Here is an 18,941-nt window from a genome sequence, read left to right on the forward strand (position 1 = left end):
TAAGAACAAAGTTCCAGATACATTTGAGAATAACTACCACATGATCATACACAATTAAAACAAAATGTTTCAAATTATAGCCCTTAATATTTTAATGATAATGTGGAAGCTTGTCTATAAAAGGTGAGAAGAATCTGTGTAAACAAACTTTCAATTGTGCACAAAATCTAATAGCCATGAAGAAAGTTTGAAATCTCCTGAGAGAATAAGAAACTAAAATTTTAGAATGGAATAATGATTTCCTTGCATGTCTAAATACATCAGCACAAAATTTTACACATTTTTAATTTAGAATGCTAGACTATGGGGAAAATAGAATATGTAAAGAGTGAAGATTTGTCAGAAAAAAAAAATAATGTTTTAGAATAATATGTTGGAAAGAAGGAAAATCATACTTGAGAATGATGATGGAAGCAATAGGTCACTTATGACTTTGGTCAAAGTAACAGTGCTCTAGTGATGGGGGAGGGAACAGGGCAAAACAAAACAAAACAAAAAAAAACGCAACCTTGATCTCTCCTATATGGTTATGAGGATCTCATCATTAATAATTCTGAACATAGCATGAAGAAACTGACATCATTCCTTAGTGTGTTTCTAGGCTACAGGGTCACTTACCTTGATAAACAAAGTGAAATCCCTTAGCTGTTATTGGTCCAACTGAAGTAAATCGAATTGTGATCTGATTACCTGAACTCAGTGGAAGTGATTCTCCTACTCAACAAAACAAACACTAAGATATCATAAATAATTTCATTCAGTAAACCTAACAAATTATATTAATTTACACTGTTATTTGAAAATGTTAATCTATGTTCTATCAAAGTACTTTAATATATCCTACCTCTGACAATATATTTTCTTTGGGTTCAGCTTCAATCTCAACCTTTTTACCAGAAGGCTTTAATTACAGTTTGATACATATTGTCTCATTTAAAAAATAATCCTTAAATATTTTATATTACATTAAATACCACAGACTGTCTAAATATTATATTTACTTGATTACAATCCCCAAAAATAGTTGGTAATATTTTTCTCAAGCATTTGAGTTACTATCGTGTTTCTATTTTGTTTTCAATAAAGAGTGATTCTATTTTCAGTTTCTCATATGGATGACATAAATCTCAACTTTCACTATAATACCAATCAAAGTCAGTCTTTAATCAATAACTGATGCATGGCAGTTCTAGTAAAGGATACCTGAATGGGATCCTGAGAGGGAAGATAACAGAGAAGATTGCTGAGTTGGCCCATCATACACCTCAACAACATCGTGGAGTGATGTCTGGAAAAATACAAACTGGCCAAACACCACTGATCAACAGGAACCAGGAGAAGCAAACAAATCACCAACCATCCAAAAACGAAAACAAAAAATAAAAAAAAAAAAAAAATAGAAAGAGGAGGAGAGAGAGAACAAAGTATTACAATATAATACTCATCTTTTTTCTACCTTTAAAAGAGGGTAGGTGCCAATTGGTTGGTATGCCTAACACATGTATTTCAGGTCATAAAGGTAATGACCATAGCCTAAAAGCAATAAAATTTTTAAAATACTATTTTTTAAAAAAATAAATTAAATGAGTATAACATTTATTTTTAGATAAGAAGTCATCATAAGGTTGGTGATTAATACATTAGAATAACTCTGATTTTCCATTGGTAGTTTGATTCTTTTCACTTTGTGACTCTCTTCTCTTTTTCTAATTTTTTTCTCCTCTTTTCTATAAGATAGACAATGTTTCAATTTAGGGGGATTTTTTTTTTTTCTTTTTTAGATTGCCTTTAAAATCCTGTTCCATTATGAGTAATAGTTTCACTGGAAAAGTATCAGCAAGATACTTTTTAAGTATAGTGTTTAGTTCACATTGTAACTTAAAAATGATTCCTAAACATTGTTAACATTCTGCCAAAATAAATATTATACATAATTCCTCAGCAACGGAGATGTAAAATTTTACAAAATGGTTGGTTTCTCATAGTAAGTACAGATCTGAAGTACATATCAATAGATACTTATGTTTGTTCTTTTTGTGCTTTTCCTTCTATTATATGTGAACTTCACATGTGTAGAAATGATAGAAAATATAACTTAAAAGAAAGAACCTAATCCAAAGCAGAGATAAGCTTATACTTTGTGTTTTTTAAAAAAGGAAATATGTAATAAGAATTATCCTTAAAACATTTTATTGAATAGAAAAAATATGGGGTTTAAAAGGTGATTTTTTAAACTTTAATAATGTAAAAACAAGGTAACTTTTATAAACTCAAAATCACATTACTGTAATTAAACTATACATTGCATGAATATATATATTTTAAAAGTTCATCATCATTCACACTTAAATCAAGTTTATGGTCATCCTTTGGTGATCCTTTGAAGACAGACTAATTCATATGAAACATGCTGAGTTTTGCATATGAACACACACACATAATACTATAAGCAAATATATATATATACATATATATGTATAAATGTGTATATATATATATATATAGATAGATAGATTTACATTTTTTTGCTTGCTAAAATAAGCTGGTGATCTCAGTCCAGTTCTTTGTGAAGTAAAGGAAAATGAATACAGATACAGAGTTGTTGCTTTGAACAATTCCTGAACATTGATGTGCTATATTTCATAAATAATCCTCCCAAAAACATTTCTTAAAAGTCATGAAAACAAATTTATGTTTCTATCGAATCAGATATATATAGTCTATCATTTACAAGCCATATGAAATTTCAGTCCAGATCTTTTTAAAAGATCCATATATTGGTCCACCAAATCCCAAACCATCTCAAAAATATTCTAAAAAATTTTAAGAAAGTTTTTGTTTTCTTTTTTGCATTTGTTTAGATTGGCGTTTGATCTGTTTCCAACTTTGTCTTTAAAAGTTTCTAACACAATGCAGATGTTACCACTGCCTTTTCAAGGGTCCCCTTACCCCCCACCCCAAAGTCATGTTAGCCTAATCATAAGCACTTTGCTAAAAACACTGAACAATCAGGCTCTTGGTAGATAAAGTATTCTTTCTCTATCATTTTTGGGAACACATTAGAAAAACAACAACAACACTAAAACTCAACATCCTTTAACTGTTTCTGCCAAAATATTTCACATATCATTAAAAACAAGCCCAATTCCCAAGCAAACTACCACATTATAAACAATATCTAAAAAAACAAAACAACACAAAACAACCCTCCCCCACAAAAAAAACTCAAGAGACCAAAAAACAATCATCCAAGAGCTTTTTCTTTTCTTTTCTTTTTTTTAATTTTTTCCAAGAGCTTTTTCTAAGGAAAAAGGAAAAACAATTTTTCCCTTGTTTTTAGGCCTCTTGTTTACAATTCTTATTTCTCTACAGGTAGACCAGAACTTTGTGTCACTTGTGAACTGGATATGTTGAAAGCGTAACTTCTAACAACAAAGCCATTAACACTGAGTATTTGCATCACGTTAAGTAATGAAAACTGTAGAATGTGTCCTTGGAGGGTTTTTGGTAACTTGTGCCTGCAATTTGTTGTGCTAATTCTGCAGTGACAGTGGAGAGAACAGAGAAGGGTAGAGGGGGAGGGAATGTAGTGTTCAATCTAGCCTCATTAATACCTATTAACTACTAGTAAGCTACTACTTTTTAACTTTGCATTAACATAGCCAATGGAAATCTCAAATTTAAAACAACTTCTATTATTCTATTACTAAAAAAAAAAGTTATTCTGAGAGTATTCTAAAGCATTTTATGAAAAATAAAAATTTTAAATACATTTTGAATACGTTTTTGTAGTATGAAACATCAAGAACACTTGCATCATGATCTGATTTCCTACACATTACCACGGTTAAGTATTGCCTCACTAAATTATGTTACAAGCCCGAACCAAATCTTTCTCAGCCAGAAATCTCAAGAATTCAATGGTAAACCTTGTATTTGCTTCTCCATGCTGTCCATAAATGGCTTTATTTAGTTTTCTTATGCACACAGTAGTAGGTCTTCTGCTTCTAAAATGTTCTGAATGGCCAACTGCAACCTTTGCATGCTTGAGCCTATTGTAGGAAAAAATTGCGAAAAACTTTAAGATGGATCAAAAGATAACTGAATGTTGTTTTTTTGGTAAGTGAAATGTTTTTTAGCATACCCTTCTGGGTCACCAGTGTTTTGGAGGTCTGTGGTGTATGTTAATTCCTGAGTTAAATAAAATTTTTGATATGTGAAAAAATTGATACATGTTTACTTATATTTGCATGGGAGTCGTGGTTACCCTCTTTAAAAAACAAAACAAAACAAAACAAAATTTAACACTGATCTAGAACCTCAACCTAATGACTGGACCATCTTTTTATTTCTAGGACTACAATTAACCTCAGAGTCTGGGTTTTATACTTCCTGAAATGATTAGAGAGCCCTCTATCTTCTTTTTCTTAGTTTCCAACAGAGACAGAATTTTCTGCATCTCAGCTCCAAGGCTTCTTTCCCTTTCTCTGGAGTTCTGCATGTGAATATCAAAAGCGCTCTGTTCTCAGGCTCTGAGACTAGGTTATAAACACTAAGTTATTTCTTAAGGAAAACACCAACTTAAGTGATTTTTTCCCCCCTTTCTTAAGCAGGATAGATCTTAAAAATAATGTTTTAACTCCTTGTCAAAAATCCATTTTATAAAAAAAAATCAATTTTATAGTGTTATGTGTGTATTATTGCAAGCTAGGAAAAGGAAGAAAATAGAAACCTAATAAGGTGGAAATAAACATGTAAAATATTCCTACAAATCAGTCTATGCAAATAATCTGTTATGTCTGAACTACTTCTGAGCCTCTTATTTTCCACATATTTTATTCTCGAATACAGTTTATTAATCTAAGTAATATTTTTTATTCTTTCTGTGATGTCCTGGAAACTGAGCTGGGGTCAGAAAGCCAACTGGTCCAGAAAAAGTCCTCCTTTTACACCCCATTAACTCTATTTGTAGTCATTCAGGTAGCAGCTTACCTTTACCTATAGAAAGATGTTAAGTTATCCAATTAATTTTTTTAATTTTTTTAATTTTTTAAAAAATATTTTGTATTGGAGTTCAATTTGCCAACACATAGCATAACACCCAGTGCTCATCCCATCAAGTGCCCCCCTCAGTGCCCATCACCCAGTCACCCCAACCCCCGCCCACTTCCCCTTTCACTACCCCTTGTTCATTTCCCAGAGTTAGGTGTCTCTCATGTTTTGTCACCCTCTCTGATATTTTCACTCATTTTCTCTCTTTTCCCTTTATTCCCCTTCACTAATTTTTTATATTCCCGGAATGAATGAGACCATATAATGTTTGCCCTTTTCCGATTGACTTATTTCACTCAGCATAATACCCTCCAGGTCCCTCCACATCGAGGCAAATGGTGGGTATTTGTCATTTCTAATGGCTGAGGAATACTCCATTGTATACATAAACCACATCTTCTCCACTCATCTTTCGATGGACACAAAGGCTCCTTCCACAGTTTGGCTATTGTGGACATTGCTTCTATAAACATCGGGGTGCAGGTGTCTTGGTGTTTCACTGCATCTGTATCTTTGGGGTAAATCCCCAGCAGTGCAATTGCTGGGTCGTAGGGCAGTTCTATTTTTAACTCTTTGGGGAACCTCCACACAGTTTTCCAGAGTGGCTGCACCAGTTCACATTCCCACCAACAGTGCAATCAGAAAAGACCCCGAATAGCCAGGGGAATATTAAAAAAGAAAACCATAGCTGGGGGCATCACAATGCCAGATTTCAGGTTGTACTACAAAGCTGTGGTCATCAAGACAGTGTGGTACTGGCACAAAAACAGACACATAGATCAATGGAACAGAATAGAGAATCCAGAAGTGGACACTCAACTTTATGGTCAACTAATATTTGACAAAGCAGGAAAGACTATCCACTGGAAAAAAGACAGTTTCTTCAATAAATGGTGCTGGGAAAATTGGACATCCACATGCAGAAGAATGAAACTAGACCATTCTCTTACATCATACACAAAGATAAACTCAAAATGGATGAAAGATCTAAATGTGAGACAAGATTCCATCAAAATCCTAGAGGAGAACACAGGCAACACCCTTTTTGAACTTGGCCACAGCAACTTCTTGTAAGATACATCCATGAAGGCAAAAGAAACAAAAGCAAAAATGAATTATTGGGACTTCATCAAGATAAGAAGCTTCTGCACAGCAAAAGAAACAACAAAACTACAAGACAACTTACAGAATGGGAGAAGATATTTGCAAATGACATATCTGATAAAGGGCTAGCATCCAAGATCTATAAAGAACTTATGAAACTCAACAGCAAAGAAACAAACAATCCGATCATGAAATGGGCAAAAGACATGAACAGAAATCTCACAAAGGAAGACACAGACATGGCCAACAAGCACATGAGAAAATGCTCTGCATCACTGGCCATCAGGAAATACAAATCAAAACCAAATTAACTGTAAACCAACAACAGGGCAACAGGGTATGTTAGGCCATCTTTCAATGCAGATCATTGGTGTGCTAATCATTTAATCCACTCTTAAAAGCAAGACCTCTACCTACCTCTAATGGACAACATGTAGGAGGTATTCCAGATGTCATTTTTTTTTTAATTTACAATTTAGATTTTTTGAAAAGATTTTGTTTGTTTGTTTGTTTATTTATTTATTTACCTGAGAGAGTGCACAAGAGCACAAACAGGGGGAGAAGCAGACTTTCTGTTTGATCAGGGAGCCCAATTCAGGGCTGGGTCCCAGGACCCTAAGATCATGACCTGAGCCAAAGGTACATAACTGACTGAGTCACCCAGGCACTCCTACAAGTTAGATTTAGAAGTCACTTAAATAGTCTGCTTAAATCACTTAGAGAAAAAAAACCCTAATTTAGATCAGATTGATAGAATATTTGTCCCAACTTTAAAATTTTGTCCTAGTTCATTTGCTCACCCATAAGCAAATAAACTCATAATGAGAGAGGACATTGTGTTTGTCTATTTTTCTTGTAGATAATGCAAGGTTTATTTGACATATAATTTTTACGGTATTCTACTCAACCAAGACAGAGAGAGGTGAGGTTCCATTTACTGAGATGGTTTGCATGATACAAATGTTCATTTAACTAAGTCTCAAAGAACATTTGTTTCTTTAGTTTGCACCAACTCTTTCATTTCTTCTTTAGTCATATTCATTTAACTCATGAGATTTTTTCATTCTGCTTAATTTAGCCATTTCAAATGTAAGTCAGTAAATGATGAGAGGGTGCCTAGGATGGCATAAAGAAACTCCTGAGCAATAAAATGGCTGCACGGTTAGAATGCACATTGCTGACCAACAGTCCCTCAAGAAGGATCTTTGTGGAAAACAGTGCAGTGGATGCCCAAAGTGTGACATCATGCACTACATGGGTTAGAGCCCAGAGGAGTGCACATTTGTTTAGAATATAAATAAATAGTTCTCTACTCTCAACTGTTGCTGCAATGTTCCACCATTGCCTAAGCAAGTCAGAAACTTGCAGGAGTTGCACTTAATTCTTGTGCCATCAAAATATTAGTGCATTCATTGTACAGAGGCTTACCGATTTAGCAACTAATTTTAAATGAGGATAATAAAACAAACATGGACATGATTGATGTTATTCAGTGATTAGGATTGGAGTTATTCAATCAAAGATAAATATTGAGTTTATGCAAATATAGAAGGATTTTAATTTTGCTTTTGTCAATTTCTTTTTTTCTCTCAGGAAGGAATAATTCACAGAGTATCTCAGTGGTACACTAGTTTCAAAAAGAAAAAAAAAATACAACCCTCAGATTCAGATGGAATCATGACTAAAGGAATCGATCTAACCATTTCTGTTTAAGGTGGCGAATGGTAAAATGAAAATGTCTAAGAATTTGTGGCAAATTGAGGTCTCATTCCGACTTGCTTTGATGTAATCAGGGAGATAGGTCTCTTAGGGCAGTGGTAGTTCTATTAGTCAGATGGGTGGGATCTTATCCACTATGGTGCCAATGCACTAAATGACAAGATTTATTTGTTTTATGACAGAATGGATAAAGCAGCTTCCAGATTGCCAGCAACTTCCACTGAGCAGATTTGAGAGGACTAATGCTTTGAAATCACAAATCTACAGGTCTCAAATGCCCTAATAAAGGATAAATGAAAACTGGCAAATGAAGAATTAAGGTCGAGTTCTGGAATCAGACTCTAGGACTGATTCTAGGATGAGTCACAGGAGGAAGTTACCTCACCTTTCCATGCCTCAACTTCTTCATCTGTAAAATGGGGAGTAATAAAAATACCCAACCTCGTAGGACTGATGTGAATTATTATATACATTGATACTTGTAAAACACTCCGAACAAGTGCCAGAAATATATCAAGAAGTATTAGTTATGACTATTAGTATCTTAGCTTTGTAAATATCTATGCTACTAATTTAATATGAAAATTCACTGGTTAGCGGCAAAAGTTAATTGACCTTCGAGATTAGATAGCATATTTTTCTCATACTCGCCTTTCCATACATGCCTATTTAGAACAAATGGTAGAGCTAATTGGCTAAGAAGAGCATTCCACCCATTTTTATCAAGGTTCATATGTCTTAACGATTTCAAAATGGCTATGCACTTCTCTGTTTACTTGATTTTACATTCTATCCTTTTGACTGGAATATGAAAATGTAATCAGCAGCTTTCTATATAGGCTAAGAAAAAGGGAATAAGGTGTGAGAGCATTCTACTTTAGTTTTAGTTTTTTCCCTTCATCTTAAGTCCTAGCCCCTTTGTTGCAAAATCACTGAAATGCCATCACAAAGGAAATAGTTCTACACAGAGGGGAGGCTGGGCAGAAAAAGGAAAATAAAAATATCATAAATTCCTATTAGATCTCAGAATAATTCTCAACATGCTTGTTATCCTTTTTGAAAATCTATGCATTCTTTTGTATTCTAGGGCTCATTTTAATTGTATTAGATAGTTGGTTAGTTGCTCTGTTAAAAAATTGTAAAGAAGTCACCTGTGTTTTGCTCAGCTTGCATTTTACTCACCAACATGGCACAGGAGAAAACACACACATGCACTCATACTACCAGCCAAATAGAAATAAGATTCAAAGCAAAGATGTATTTAGAACTGTACCTGATTGTGTGTGGAAGCATAAAAAAATTACCGTTGGTGACATAAGATAACAAAAGGTTTGGCTACCTGTATATGAATTTTGCCTCATATTTTCATCACATATGAATACTTCAAGACAATATTGTAGAAATGTCCATGTATGCTGAATGCTTCCATTTTCAATTAGTAACATATACATACAATACTCTTCTCTATATGCTCTGTGAAACTACTTATCATTTAAAAAGCTCCAAACTTGCTTTTGGGATATAATGCCACTTGGATACCTCATGATTTTAAAAGCATTCTCTTGGGATCCCTGGGTGGCGCAGCGGTTTGGCACCTGCCTTTGGCCCAGGGCGTGATCCTGGAGACCCGGCATCGAATCCCACATCGGGCTCCTGGTGCATGGAGCCTACTTCTCCCTCTGCCTATGTCTCTGCCTCTCTCTCTCTCTCTCTCTCTGTGACTATCATAAATAAAAAAATAAAAAATAAAAAAATAAAAAAAATAAAAGCATTCTCTTTTAAGGTGATTACAAGTATCCAACTAAAACCTTGATTTTATGAAATAAAAATATACATGTATAAAGGTAAATATAACAATTTATTCAAAAGCACCAAAGGGCAGAACATTTAAAATCAGTCCCAAATCAAATTAGTGTGCAAGTTATTTTCAAAATGTCATCTTAACACTGGAAAAGTCTGAGTAGAAGTTGTATTAACTGATAGAATAATAATTGAGAATTTCATCAGTATTTTGGGAGCTTTTATATTTTCTTCATATCAGATTCCAAATACTTATGTTTATTATTATAGTACAATACTAGTAAACTATTAACTCAAAATGAGGTGCTTTATACTAATGAAGCATTTTAGTTAAGGTAAGCCATGTGAATCATATACTAATTATCTAGGGACTATTTAAATTACAAAGAAGCTTGCCTCCACCATAGATTCTGGGGCCAGTCTTGCCCTAGAGCAAATAACCTAGAAGTGCTACATTCAGCAGGAGCTCACAGACTACCATGAAGAACATATGGCTCTGAAAATAAATATACCAAAAGCTTGTTACTGCAATTTTGTAATAATCAGGAAAAGATGCTATTTAAAAAACAAAATCATGGCTCTGACCATGGTACCTAATTATCCAGTAACTAAGTAGCTCCAGAAATCTTGTCCTGCTTTGAATTCATAACAGTAAACAGGATCCTGATTTATTTTCCTATTGGCAATTTCCTTTGTGAATCCTGTGCTGATCTATAAGCTAGGTTTACTGACTAAACCCATAATATTTAGTTTCAGGCTTCTGGCTGGCTGTATATACTGTGACCATTTGCTCATCATCAAAATTTCAAACTGCCTATCCTATAACTTATTTTAAACCTATGAGCATTATAAAAAACCCTCTTATAGCAAATGTAGTTCAGTTTTCTTTAATTGTTTCAGGAACAAATATCTATTCAAAGGGAAGCCAGCAGCTTATCTGCAATTTGGCAATTGTAACATTTCCCAATAGCTGAAAATTAATTTGGTGTTCAGAAAGCAATGAAATCAAGAAAAACACAATAAGCAATTCTATTGCATGTTTAAAAGAATTAAAACTGGAACGCAAAATTAAAAGTTTAAAGTGTTACAATATTTTATTAGCACTTTTATTTTTAACTCACTTTCAACTTGGATAAGTATTTTCCTTTAACCATTCCTAAGTCTTTTTTCTACTCATTTGGCAGAGTATGTCTGCCAAATCCCAACTAGGCCAGACAGATTTAGGTCAGGAAAACATTCTCATGTGGACTATAACATAAGTTAGTGGATTTTTTTTTATTATGGAAATTTCCAAACATATACAAAGTAGAGAGAATAGAAAAATAAACACTCATGAACCCATCCATCTGGTTTCAACACTTATGAACATTTCCAATTTTATTTCATTTATTCTCTTCCAACTCTCCTATATCATCAACCTGGAAATACGTTAAAGCAACTCCCAATATCCTACCCTTTTCCCATAAAGGCTTCAATATTTACTTCTAACAGATAAGGATTTTAAAAAATAACCATGAATAACTACCCTATCTAATAAAACTAATAATAATTTCTATCATTTAATAACCATTTCATGATTTCTCCCCTCCAAAAAAGTACTTTTTATAGTTGTTTTGATTAACTTAGGATCCATACAGGATCCATATATTCCATTTGGTTTATGTCACTAAAGTCTCTTCCAATGTATGAAATCCCTGAGTACCATCTTATTTTGGATATCATATACTTATGGAAAAATATAGGTCTTCTGAAAGCAGGAAGATAGAAGTAGGATAAAAGTCAAATGATCAAAATTTTCTTGTCATCTAGTTTTTGTTGAGAGTTAATTTGATGAAGCTACTACAAGCAAATGATTTTCTGTGCAGAACACCTCTGGAGGTAAGAGTGCCACTATGTGGATTCAGTTCCTAATCCTCTAAAATCCCATTTCAATCAGAGCATTTTGTTTCTCTGTTTTATTTATGGGATTTTCATATACAATTCAGCATTAAGTCTGGATTCAAATTCTTGCTTTCAGTGAATTCTTTACACTTGGCATATTGCTTCCTACGCATGCCGTGCCTTTACTGCAGGCTCAGCACCCAGAACCCCTCAACTCTCAAAGTTCTACTGCCTAAGAGTTCTTTAATTGGCAAAATTTACATCTATTTTAGGATGACAGATGGAGGGGTTCATCATAGGGCAAAATTTTAAAGAGTTTCACATTTTTTCAAAAAAAAAAAAGAAAAAGTGCTTCTAATGAATAAGGTATTATATGTCCTGTAGACTCTTAGCCCTTTTTAGGGATAGATTTTAGAATTCAGAAGAGTAGTAGGGGCAGCTCTTTCTACCCATGTGTCCTATCCTATGCTTTAATAAAACCACCTTTTTCGTACAAAAGGAGGAGGAGGAAGAAGAGGAGAAGGAGAGGAAGGATCTAAGTGACTTTTGTTCTCATAAACATTTACAAAATAAAATGTTAGTCATAAAGAACCTGGGATTTACAGTTCTACACACCTGGATTTGACCAGCTTTGCTACTTAGTGTTGTGTGACCTTCACCAAGCTAGTAAGCCTTTTTGAATCTTTTTCCTAATCTACAAAATAACACCCACTCCATAGGATTGTTGTAAAGATGAAGCTCTAAAGCATCTTGGCCCACAGGTGTGATACACACAATATCACCCGCATATATACACACACACATACATATGCATAAAAGAACATACACCATATCTTGTGACTTTTTAAATCTCTTATAAAAAGTATTAATATACAATTTTATAAATAAGTGAAATTAACCATTATTTTTTTAAGTCTACCAAATGTGATGATTAGTAGCAATAGTAGTCATCTTAACAATGGAAACAAATAGGAATATCAATCAAATACTAGCATATCAATTTTGGAAACACCTTATCATTCATTTAGTCCAAATCATCAGGTGCTACAAATATTCTTTTAATCTTTAACCTTCCTCAGAGAATAACTACAGGCATAATGGAGCCTAAATGAGTTATTGAAACAAATCTATAAAATATGTATTATTCAAAGAATATGCTGACCTCAACTAGGGGAAAACTGGTCTTATTTATTGTTTCAGTTCTCCAAAAGACTACTTCTACAATTATTTTTTTTTCTTTTCAGAAATAGTCTCAAACTATATTGTCCATAATAAAAGAAAGAAAATATTTTATGCTAGCCTGGAAAGAGCTACTCTTCTTCTAAGTACAAATAAAGAAACTTATCTCACAATTGCTCTTTTAAGATCTTTGCCATCTCTCTAGTTGACCTTATCATTGATTTTAGGCAACATCACTATCATTATCTAAAGCATCTAATATTCTTCCACACTTCATTCCAAATCCCGTACTATTATTGAATTAGTTATTATTTACTGTGTGCAAAATTCTGTACTGTTGCTGACAAACTTACAAATGGAAATTCTAGACATATTGATAAATATTGATAAATTTCAGTTTATTATATAAAGACTTTTGACTAGAAAATCATTTAGTTATACAGACAAGGCTGAAAGAAATTTGAGACTATTTTTTTTCCTTCACTTGGTGCACATATAAAATTTTTTTGGATTAACATCACTAATTGATAAATGATGAACCAATCGATGTTTGTGGTGGATGTATAAATCCATTGATATCTGCTTCCTGACCCAGAACTTTGTACATAAATATCAATTTAGTTCCTTTTAAGAAAGTTTATAGATATGTTAAGGAACACTCCATTGAATTAATAAAATCTCATTTTGTGGATGTGGACTTTTGTTAACAAAGAATTAGATCTCATGGAAAATTAGTGATACAAGGGTCAGTGGAGACATGTATTTCTCTACTCTCACATTGGGCCAATCTACAACCTATGAATGAGTTGTGTTCAAAGGTATTACTAGTAGACTGTCAAGATTTTAAAATGCATGTTCTCATGACAACAATGTAAAAATGATAAGTGTTCAGATTAACTTACAAGATCAATTTAACCTAAAATCAGTGTAGTTCATGAAAATAACAGAATATTTTAACTGTATAAGATATTTCATAATATTTGTTTTACAAATGAGGTAACTGCAGTACAAAAAGGTTGAATGATTTAGAACAACTATCCTATAGGAAAATGCATTCTAAGCTCCAATTATAATAACAAGAAACACCCAGCAGGATTTGGGACTTCCCTGGGAGAAGAAAGGTCAAAGTCTCTAGACATAAATAATATAATTACTACACCTGCATGGAAAACACTGCTTGATTCCTTTTTTTTTTTTTTTTAAAGAATAACTGGCATAAAATATTAAGTGTAGTTTCAGGTGTACTGTGTCACAACATAGTAATTCAAAATTTTATACATTATGAAACAGTTACCACAATAAGTCTAGTTACTATCTGTCACTATACAAAGTTGTTACAGTATTATTGACTATGTAGGTCAGTATACATATATTATCTACAATGTTACCTATGATAAAGTTTAAGTTAGGCACAGTAAGAGATTAACAAGAATAACTAAAAATAACATAGAATTATTACAATATACTGTAATAAGTCATATAAATGTGGTCTCTCTCTGTCAAAATATCTTATTGTGCTGTGCTCACCCTTCTTGTGTGATAATGTGGGATGATGAAATGCCTACATGATGAGATGAACTGAGGTGAATGACGCAGGTGTGTTGTACCATTAAACTATTAATTACTTTCTGACAATACCTCAGAAGGAGGATCATCTGCTTCTTGACCACAATTCACTGCAGGTAACTAAAATCATGGAAAGCAAAATAGTGGATAAAGGGGGACAACTGTATTCAAATTTCTTGGGTTGTCTAGATATGTCAGAGTCCTTTTAAATATTCTAAGTTACTTAATAAGCTATAATTCCAATGGAAATATCTCACATTACAATATAAAAAAGCTTTTTACTTACTGTGCAAAAACTATTCATAGACCTGTATAAAGCATTTAGCTTTTAAAAGAAGTTGTGTGAAAAATGTGTTTTGGATTGTCTTCAATGAAAAAATGGTTGAAAATTAATCATTTTGTATCTGAATGCAAAACAAGCTAAAATAGCATCGCCTCCATTCTTCTCAATCTACTTGTAGGAAAAGTTAACTGTTCAGAGCTCTGATTAGTGGTACACACAAAGACAGCTAAAAAATATGACTTCAAAAATAGTAACTATTTACTAATTTGTTTCTAGTTACCATAACAAAGAATAATTAGTAACACACTTAACTGAATATTTAAAAATTAATTTATAATTACATTATCATTATTAATTAAGACCATATAAAGACATAAAATACTTGGGCACGTGAATCACTTTATATTAGGTATAGGTTAAATAATATACAAAGCCATTATAATTAGCACCAAAATACAAATGGAATATTCTTTTTATTCCAGTGAGAAAAATCTTATTTTTAATGGAGATTTTAAGACTCCTTTCTATTTCTTTTCACGTTTCAATTCTTCTATTTCTTTTTCATGTAGTAAGAATTTTGTTGTTTTCATGATTCTTGCATAACAATTATTCTGCTATAAATAACTAAATTTTATTTCTTGTTAATTGTTAGAGAATCTTTATAGTTAAATGGTGCTGGGCCCCAATTGGCAATAACCATTAAGCAAATAATTCACATGTAAAATGGGACCATTAGAACTTATTTTAACATATGATATTCCGAAGTAAATAAGAGACTCTGAAAACCTTCGGACTATATGTTGTAAGAGGGTTGCATGTGGTTTTTAAGTAAAGATTTGAGAATCAGAGCTATTAGAAATTTTAATTCTAATTCTCAAATTCTATTTTATATTTTTTTCATACTTAGAGATGATGGATATAGTGTGTTAAATAATATTCTGACTTCAATTTGTGAATACCAAATTTTCTTTCAGGTTAATTTGGACTATTTGATGGATTAGATAATTCATTTAGATTCAGTGGAAGGCAAAGAGGAGCCATGAAAAAAAATCTAAAGGAAGCCTGTAGTTACTGTTTTGGGCCTCATTTTCTATCCATACTTAAGGTGCTAGAAGATTTATGTGTATTGTGTCAGGTTTTACCTATGATGACTTGACCAGTAGGTGCTATTATCTCTATTTCAAGAAAGAGGAAACTAAGGCCCCAAGACCAGCCCAAGGGTAACTTGTATAGCTTAAATTCACACTCATTTTTAATCACTGTAGTAAACAATGGTGTATCAAGTCTATTGGACACAGACTGGATCATTTTTTCACATTCCATCTTCCATATGATAAAACTATTTTCATTAATAGTCAGAAAGTGAATAATAGATAATAATGACCAGAAAAAAATACAGTGAAAATTTTCCCTTTTTTGAACTGTGTGTATATGTTTATACATACAAAATATGTACAATAGTATATATAACCTGTGTAATTATATAATGATGTATATATTATAGTAGTAAAAAGTTCAAAATAAGAAAATAAATGTTATGATACAAAAAGGAAAGATGCAATGGAGGAATATTTTCATTTTATGACTGTAATTTTGAAAAAGATAAGAAAACAAGCCTTTACTAAAGTTTGGACTCTTTCAGTTTTTTAAATTTTAAGCAGAAATAAACAACGCAGGAGTTTACATAGGATAGACTAACTGAACTAAGTCAAATTTTGTTTCTTTCCCTTATAATCAGTGCTCTATCATATTGATACCATTTAAATGAAGGAATATATAGTACAATAGGGTTGGAGACATGAAGTAAAGTGAAATAGAATGATTCCAAATCATTGACAATTTACTCTAAAAAAATGACTGTGGTTGCTTAGTTCTAGCATATCAAGGGCAAAAATATCCAGAAAAATAAAAATAAAATAAACACTGGGGAATTGGCATGTGTGTATGTAAAACATAAAAATTAATTTCACATTTCAATAGATGGTTTGTTGATTGCAAACTTTCTATAACATTTTTAGAAATGATCTTTAGCATCAAAGGAGCTAAATAGAATCACATATCCTGTTTTGTTTTGTTTTAATTAGGTAAAAAGCTGAAAAAATGAATTATTCCATTCTATGATTGGTTTCTGGCCACTCTGTGACCCTTTCTTCCTGTATGCTTATGAAGCCAAGCTTCATAGACTAATGCTATCACTTATAGCTCCTAAAGTTATGTTCTGCTCCTCCAACTTCTCTGACACTGTGTATCTAGACTGTCTCATTTTCTTAGCTAATGTCTAGTCTCTTTGAAGACTCAGCTCAGAGAAGCTGAATACTCACTACCATTACCTCAGAATTTACTGAATGAAGGGTTGCTCAAATATGCTTGGTGGTATCTACTGCTTATTGTGGTTCCATAAGTTTTTACATTATTTTGAAATTTCAGTTTAAATACCTTTTTTTTCTCCACTACTTGAGATTCTTTGTGTATTACAGCACCTACTTTCCTGGCACTCACCCCATATTTGTGTAATGAATGTAGAAACTCCAATTATGTATTTCCCCCCACCCACAAATCAGAAATGCTGAGACAATGTTTTCATTCTTTTCAGATAATCAACACAACACCTTGCAATCATTTCAAATACCAGGTGTGAAAAAAGGTGTGTCAGCATGGATCTCTGTTTTCATTTTTTTTGTTTTGTCTCACAAACAATCAATATTATTTAAGCTATTATAAATCATATCTGACAGAGCTTCTGAAATATAAATTGAGTTGTCACAAGTTGCTTAAAAAGGATAGCAAAAATGAGAGTATTTAGTCCAGTTCACTCGAGATTGATGGCTTCATGTCCTTAAGAGGGCAGTACAGATGCCACCAATCAAATAAAGACAAGCTGCCTGTCCTCTTCCAAATCTCTCCTAACTTGAGGAAAGGTATTTGCCTAGTCACCCAATCCATTTAACAATTTAGGATGATCTATTCTGTGTCTATGCTAGGCCTTGAGGTACAGGTTCTGCCTCCTGGAGCTGCTTCCTTAAGTACTTCCTTCGTATAAACTCAAACATAGAAACACACAAGTTACTACTTTCTATTTCTAAATGTGTCTTGATTCTAGTCAACCACTTTCTCTCTTTATTCGCATTACCACCTCCTCACTTCAGACTCCTATCATCTCTAACCTTCTCTGTGATGTCCCTATGTACAAATCTGAAGCAAATCCACTTCCTTCTCCATAGCTTTATGAAAGTGAGTAATCTAAAATACAAATCTGATTTAGTCACTTCCCTATATGACAGTTTAGCTGTGGTTGACCAGATGGGCTGCATGAATAACTCATATTTTCATCAGATACCTTCCCTCCCCAGTTATTTCCCTGGCATTTAATTTCTAAAGCTTCTTAAAGTTCCAAGCCCACCACCACCACCACTTTTGTTAAGAAAAATGCTTGTGACTTTTTCAGTTTCTAATATGAACACTAGTTCAATAAACTATTTTAAGGGCACCTGGGTGGTTCAGTGGCTGAGCATCTGCCTTTGGCTCAGGTCATGATCCTGGGGTTCCGGGATTGAGTCCCACATAGGGCTCCTCGCAGGCAGCCTGCTTCTTCCTCTGCCTATGTCTCTGCCCCTCTGTTTCCCTCATGAATAGATAAAATCTTAAAAGATTAATGTTTTATTTATTTTTATTTTTTTAGATTAATGTTTTATTAATGCTCATTTAGCAATAATAACTGCTTTGCAAATTTTAGAGTCTTGACCTGTGTAGTTCACTCCTAGGAAAAGAAATTTGGAGGTACCAAAATCCAAGCTAAAATCAGAGTATTAAGAATTAAAAAAAAAAAAAAAAAAGAATTTCAGCACACACAAAACTTATTCTTAAAACAGAGGTATGAAATAATTTCATCCTAGAAGGTAAAAGCTTGGATATACCAACAAACAAACAGAGTTTTGATCTTAAGAAAAGGTAAAAGAAAAAGCTTGGAAACTTGGTCTCAAGTTCATGAACAGATTAGAAGTCCAGTCAATACCATTTTATTCAACAAATATTTATTGAGTGCTTATAACATATAAGTAAATATCCTTGGAGCTCACAATATACGGTCTCTGCCCTCAACAATCTCATAGGCTATGAAGGTGATAATAGATTAGCATATATTTATCAACCTGAATGATAAATTCCAGTGGTGGAGCTTTTTTTCTTTAGTGCTCTTTTCATGCTACTCCTTGCTAAGAATGCCCTCCCTTTTCCCCTCTGACTGCATGACATCTACCACTTTGCCAACAGGAAGCAAGGCTCACCTCCTACGTGAATCCTTTCTGAATTCTCATCATGCAACCCCACACATTTTTAACCTACTTGAACTCCTGGGTCT

At 33.1% G+C, this 18,941-nt stretch overlaps 1 protein-coding gene across 2 annotated transcripts in view; it reads right to left on the reverse strand.

Moving 5' to 3' along the window:
• Positions 1-18,941, reverse strand: part of CSMD3 (CUB and Sushi multiple domains 3) — a 1,311,859-nt gene that overhangs the window by 163,130 nt on the left and 1,129,788 nt on the right. The window contains exons 33-34 of one of the 2 annotated variants that reach the window (XM_038555366.1): positions 1,204-1,317; positions 619-714 (exon numbers count right to left, since the gene is read on the reverse strand). The exons of the other annotated variant lie outside the window; for it this stretch is intronic. Of the exons in view, the coding sequence (XP_038411294.1) occupies positions 619-714; positions 1,204-1,317 (210 nt within the window). The remainder of the gene's footprint in view (positions 1-618; positions 715-1,203; positions 1,318-18,941) is intronic. 2 annotated transcript variants of the gene reach the window in all.

Source organism: Canis lupus, chromosome 13 (genome assembly GCF_011100685.1).
Source record: "Canis lupus familiaris isolate Mischka breed German Shepherd chromosome 13, alternate assembly UU_Cfam_GSD_1.0, whole genome shotgun sequence".
Lineage (NCBI taxonomy): Eukaryota > Metazoa > Chordata > Mammalia > Carnivora > Canidae > Canis > Canis lupus.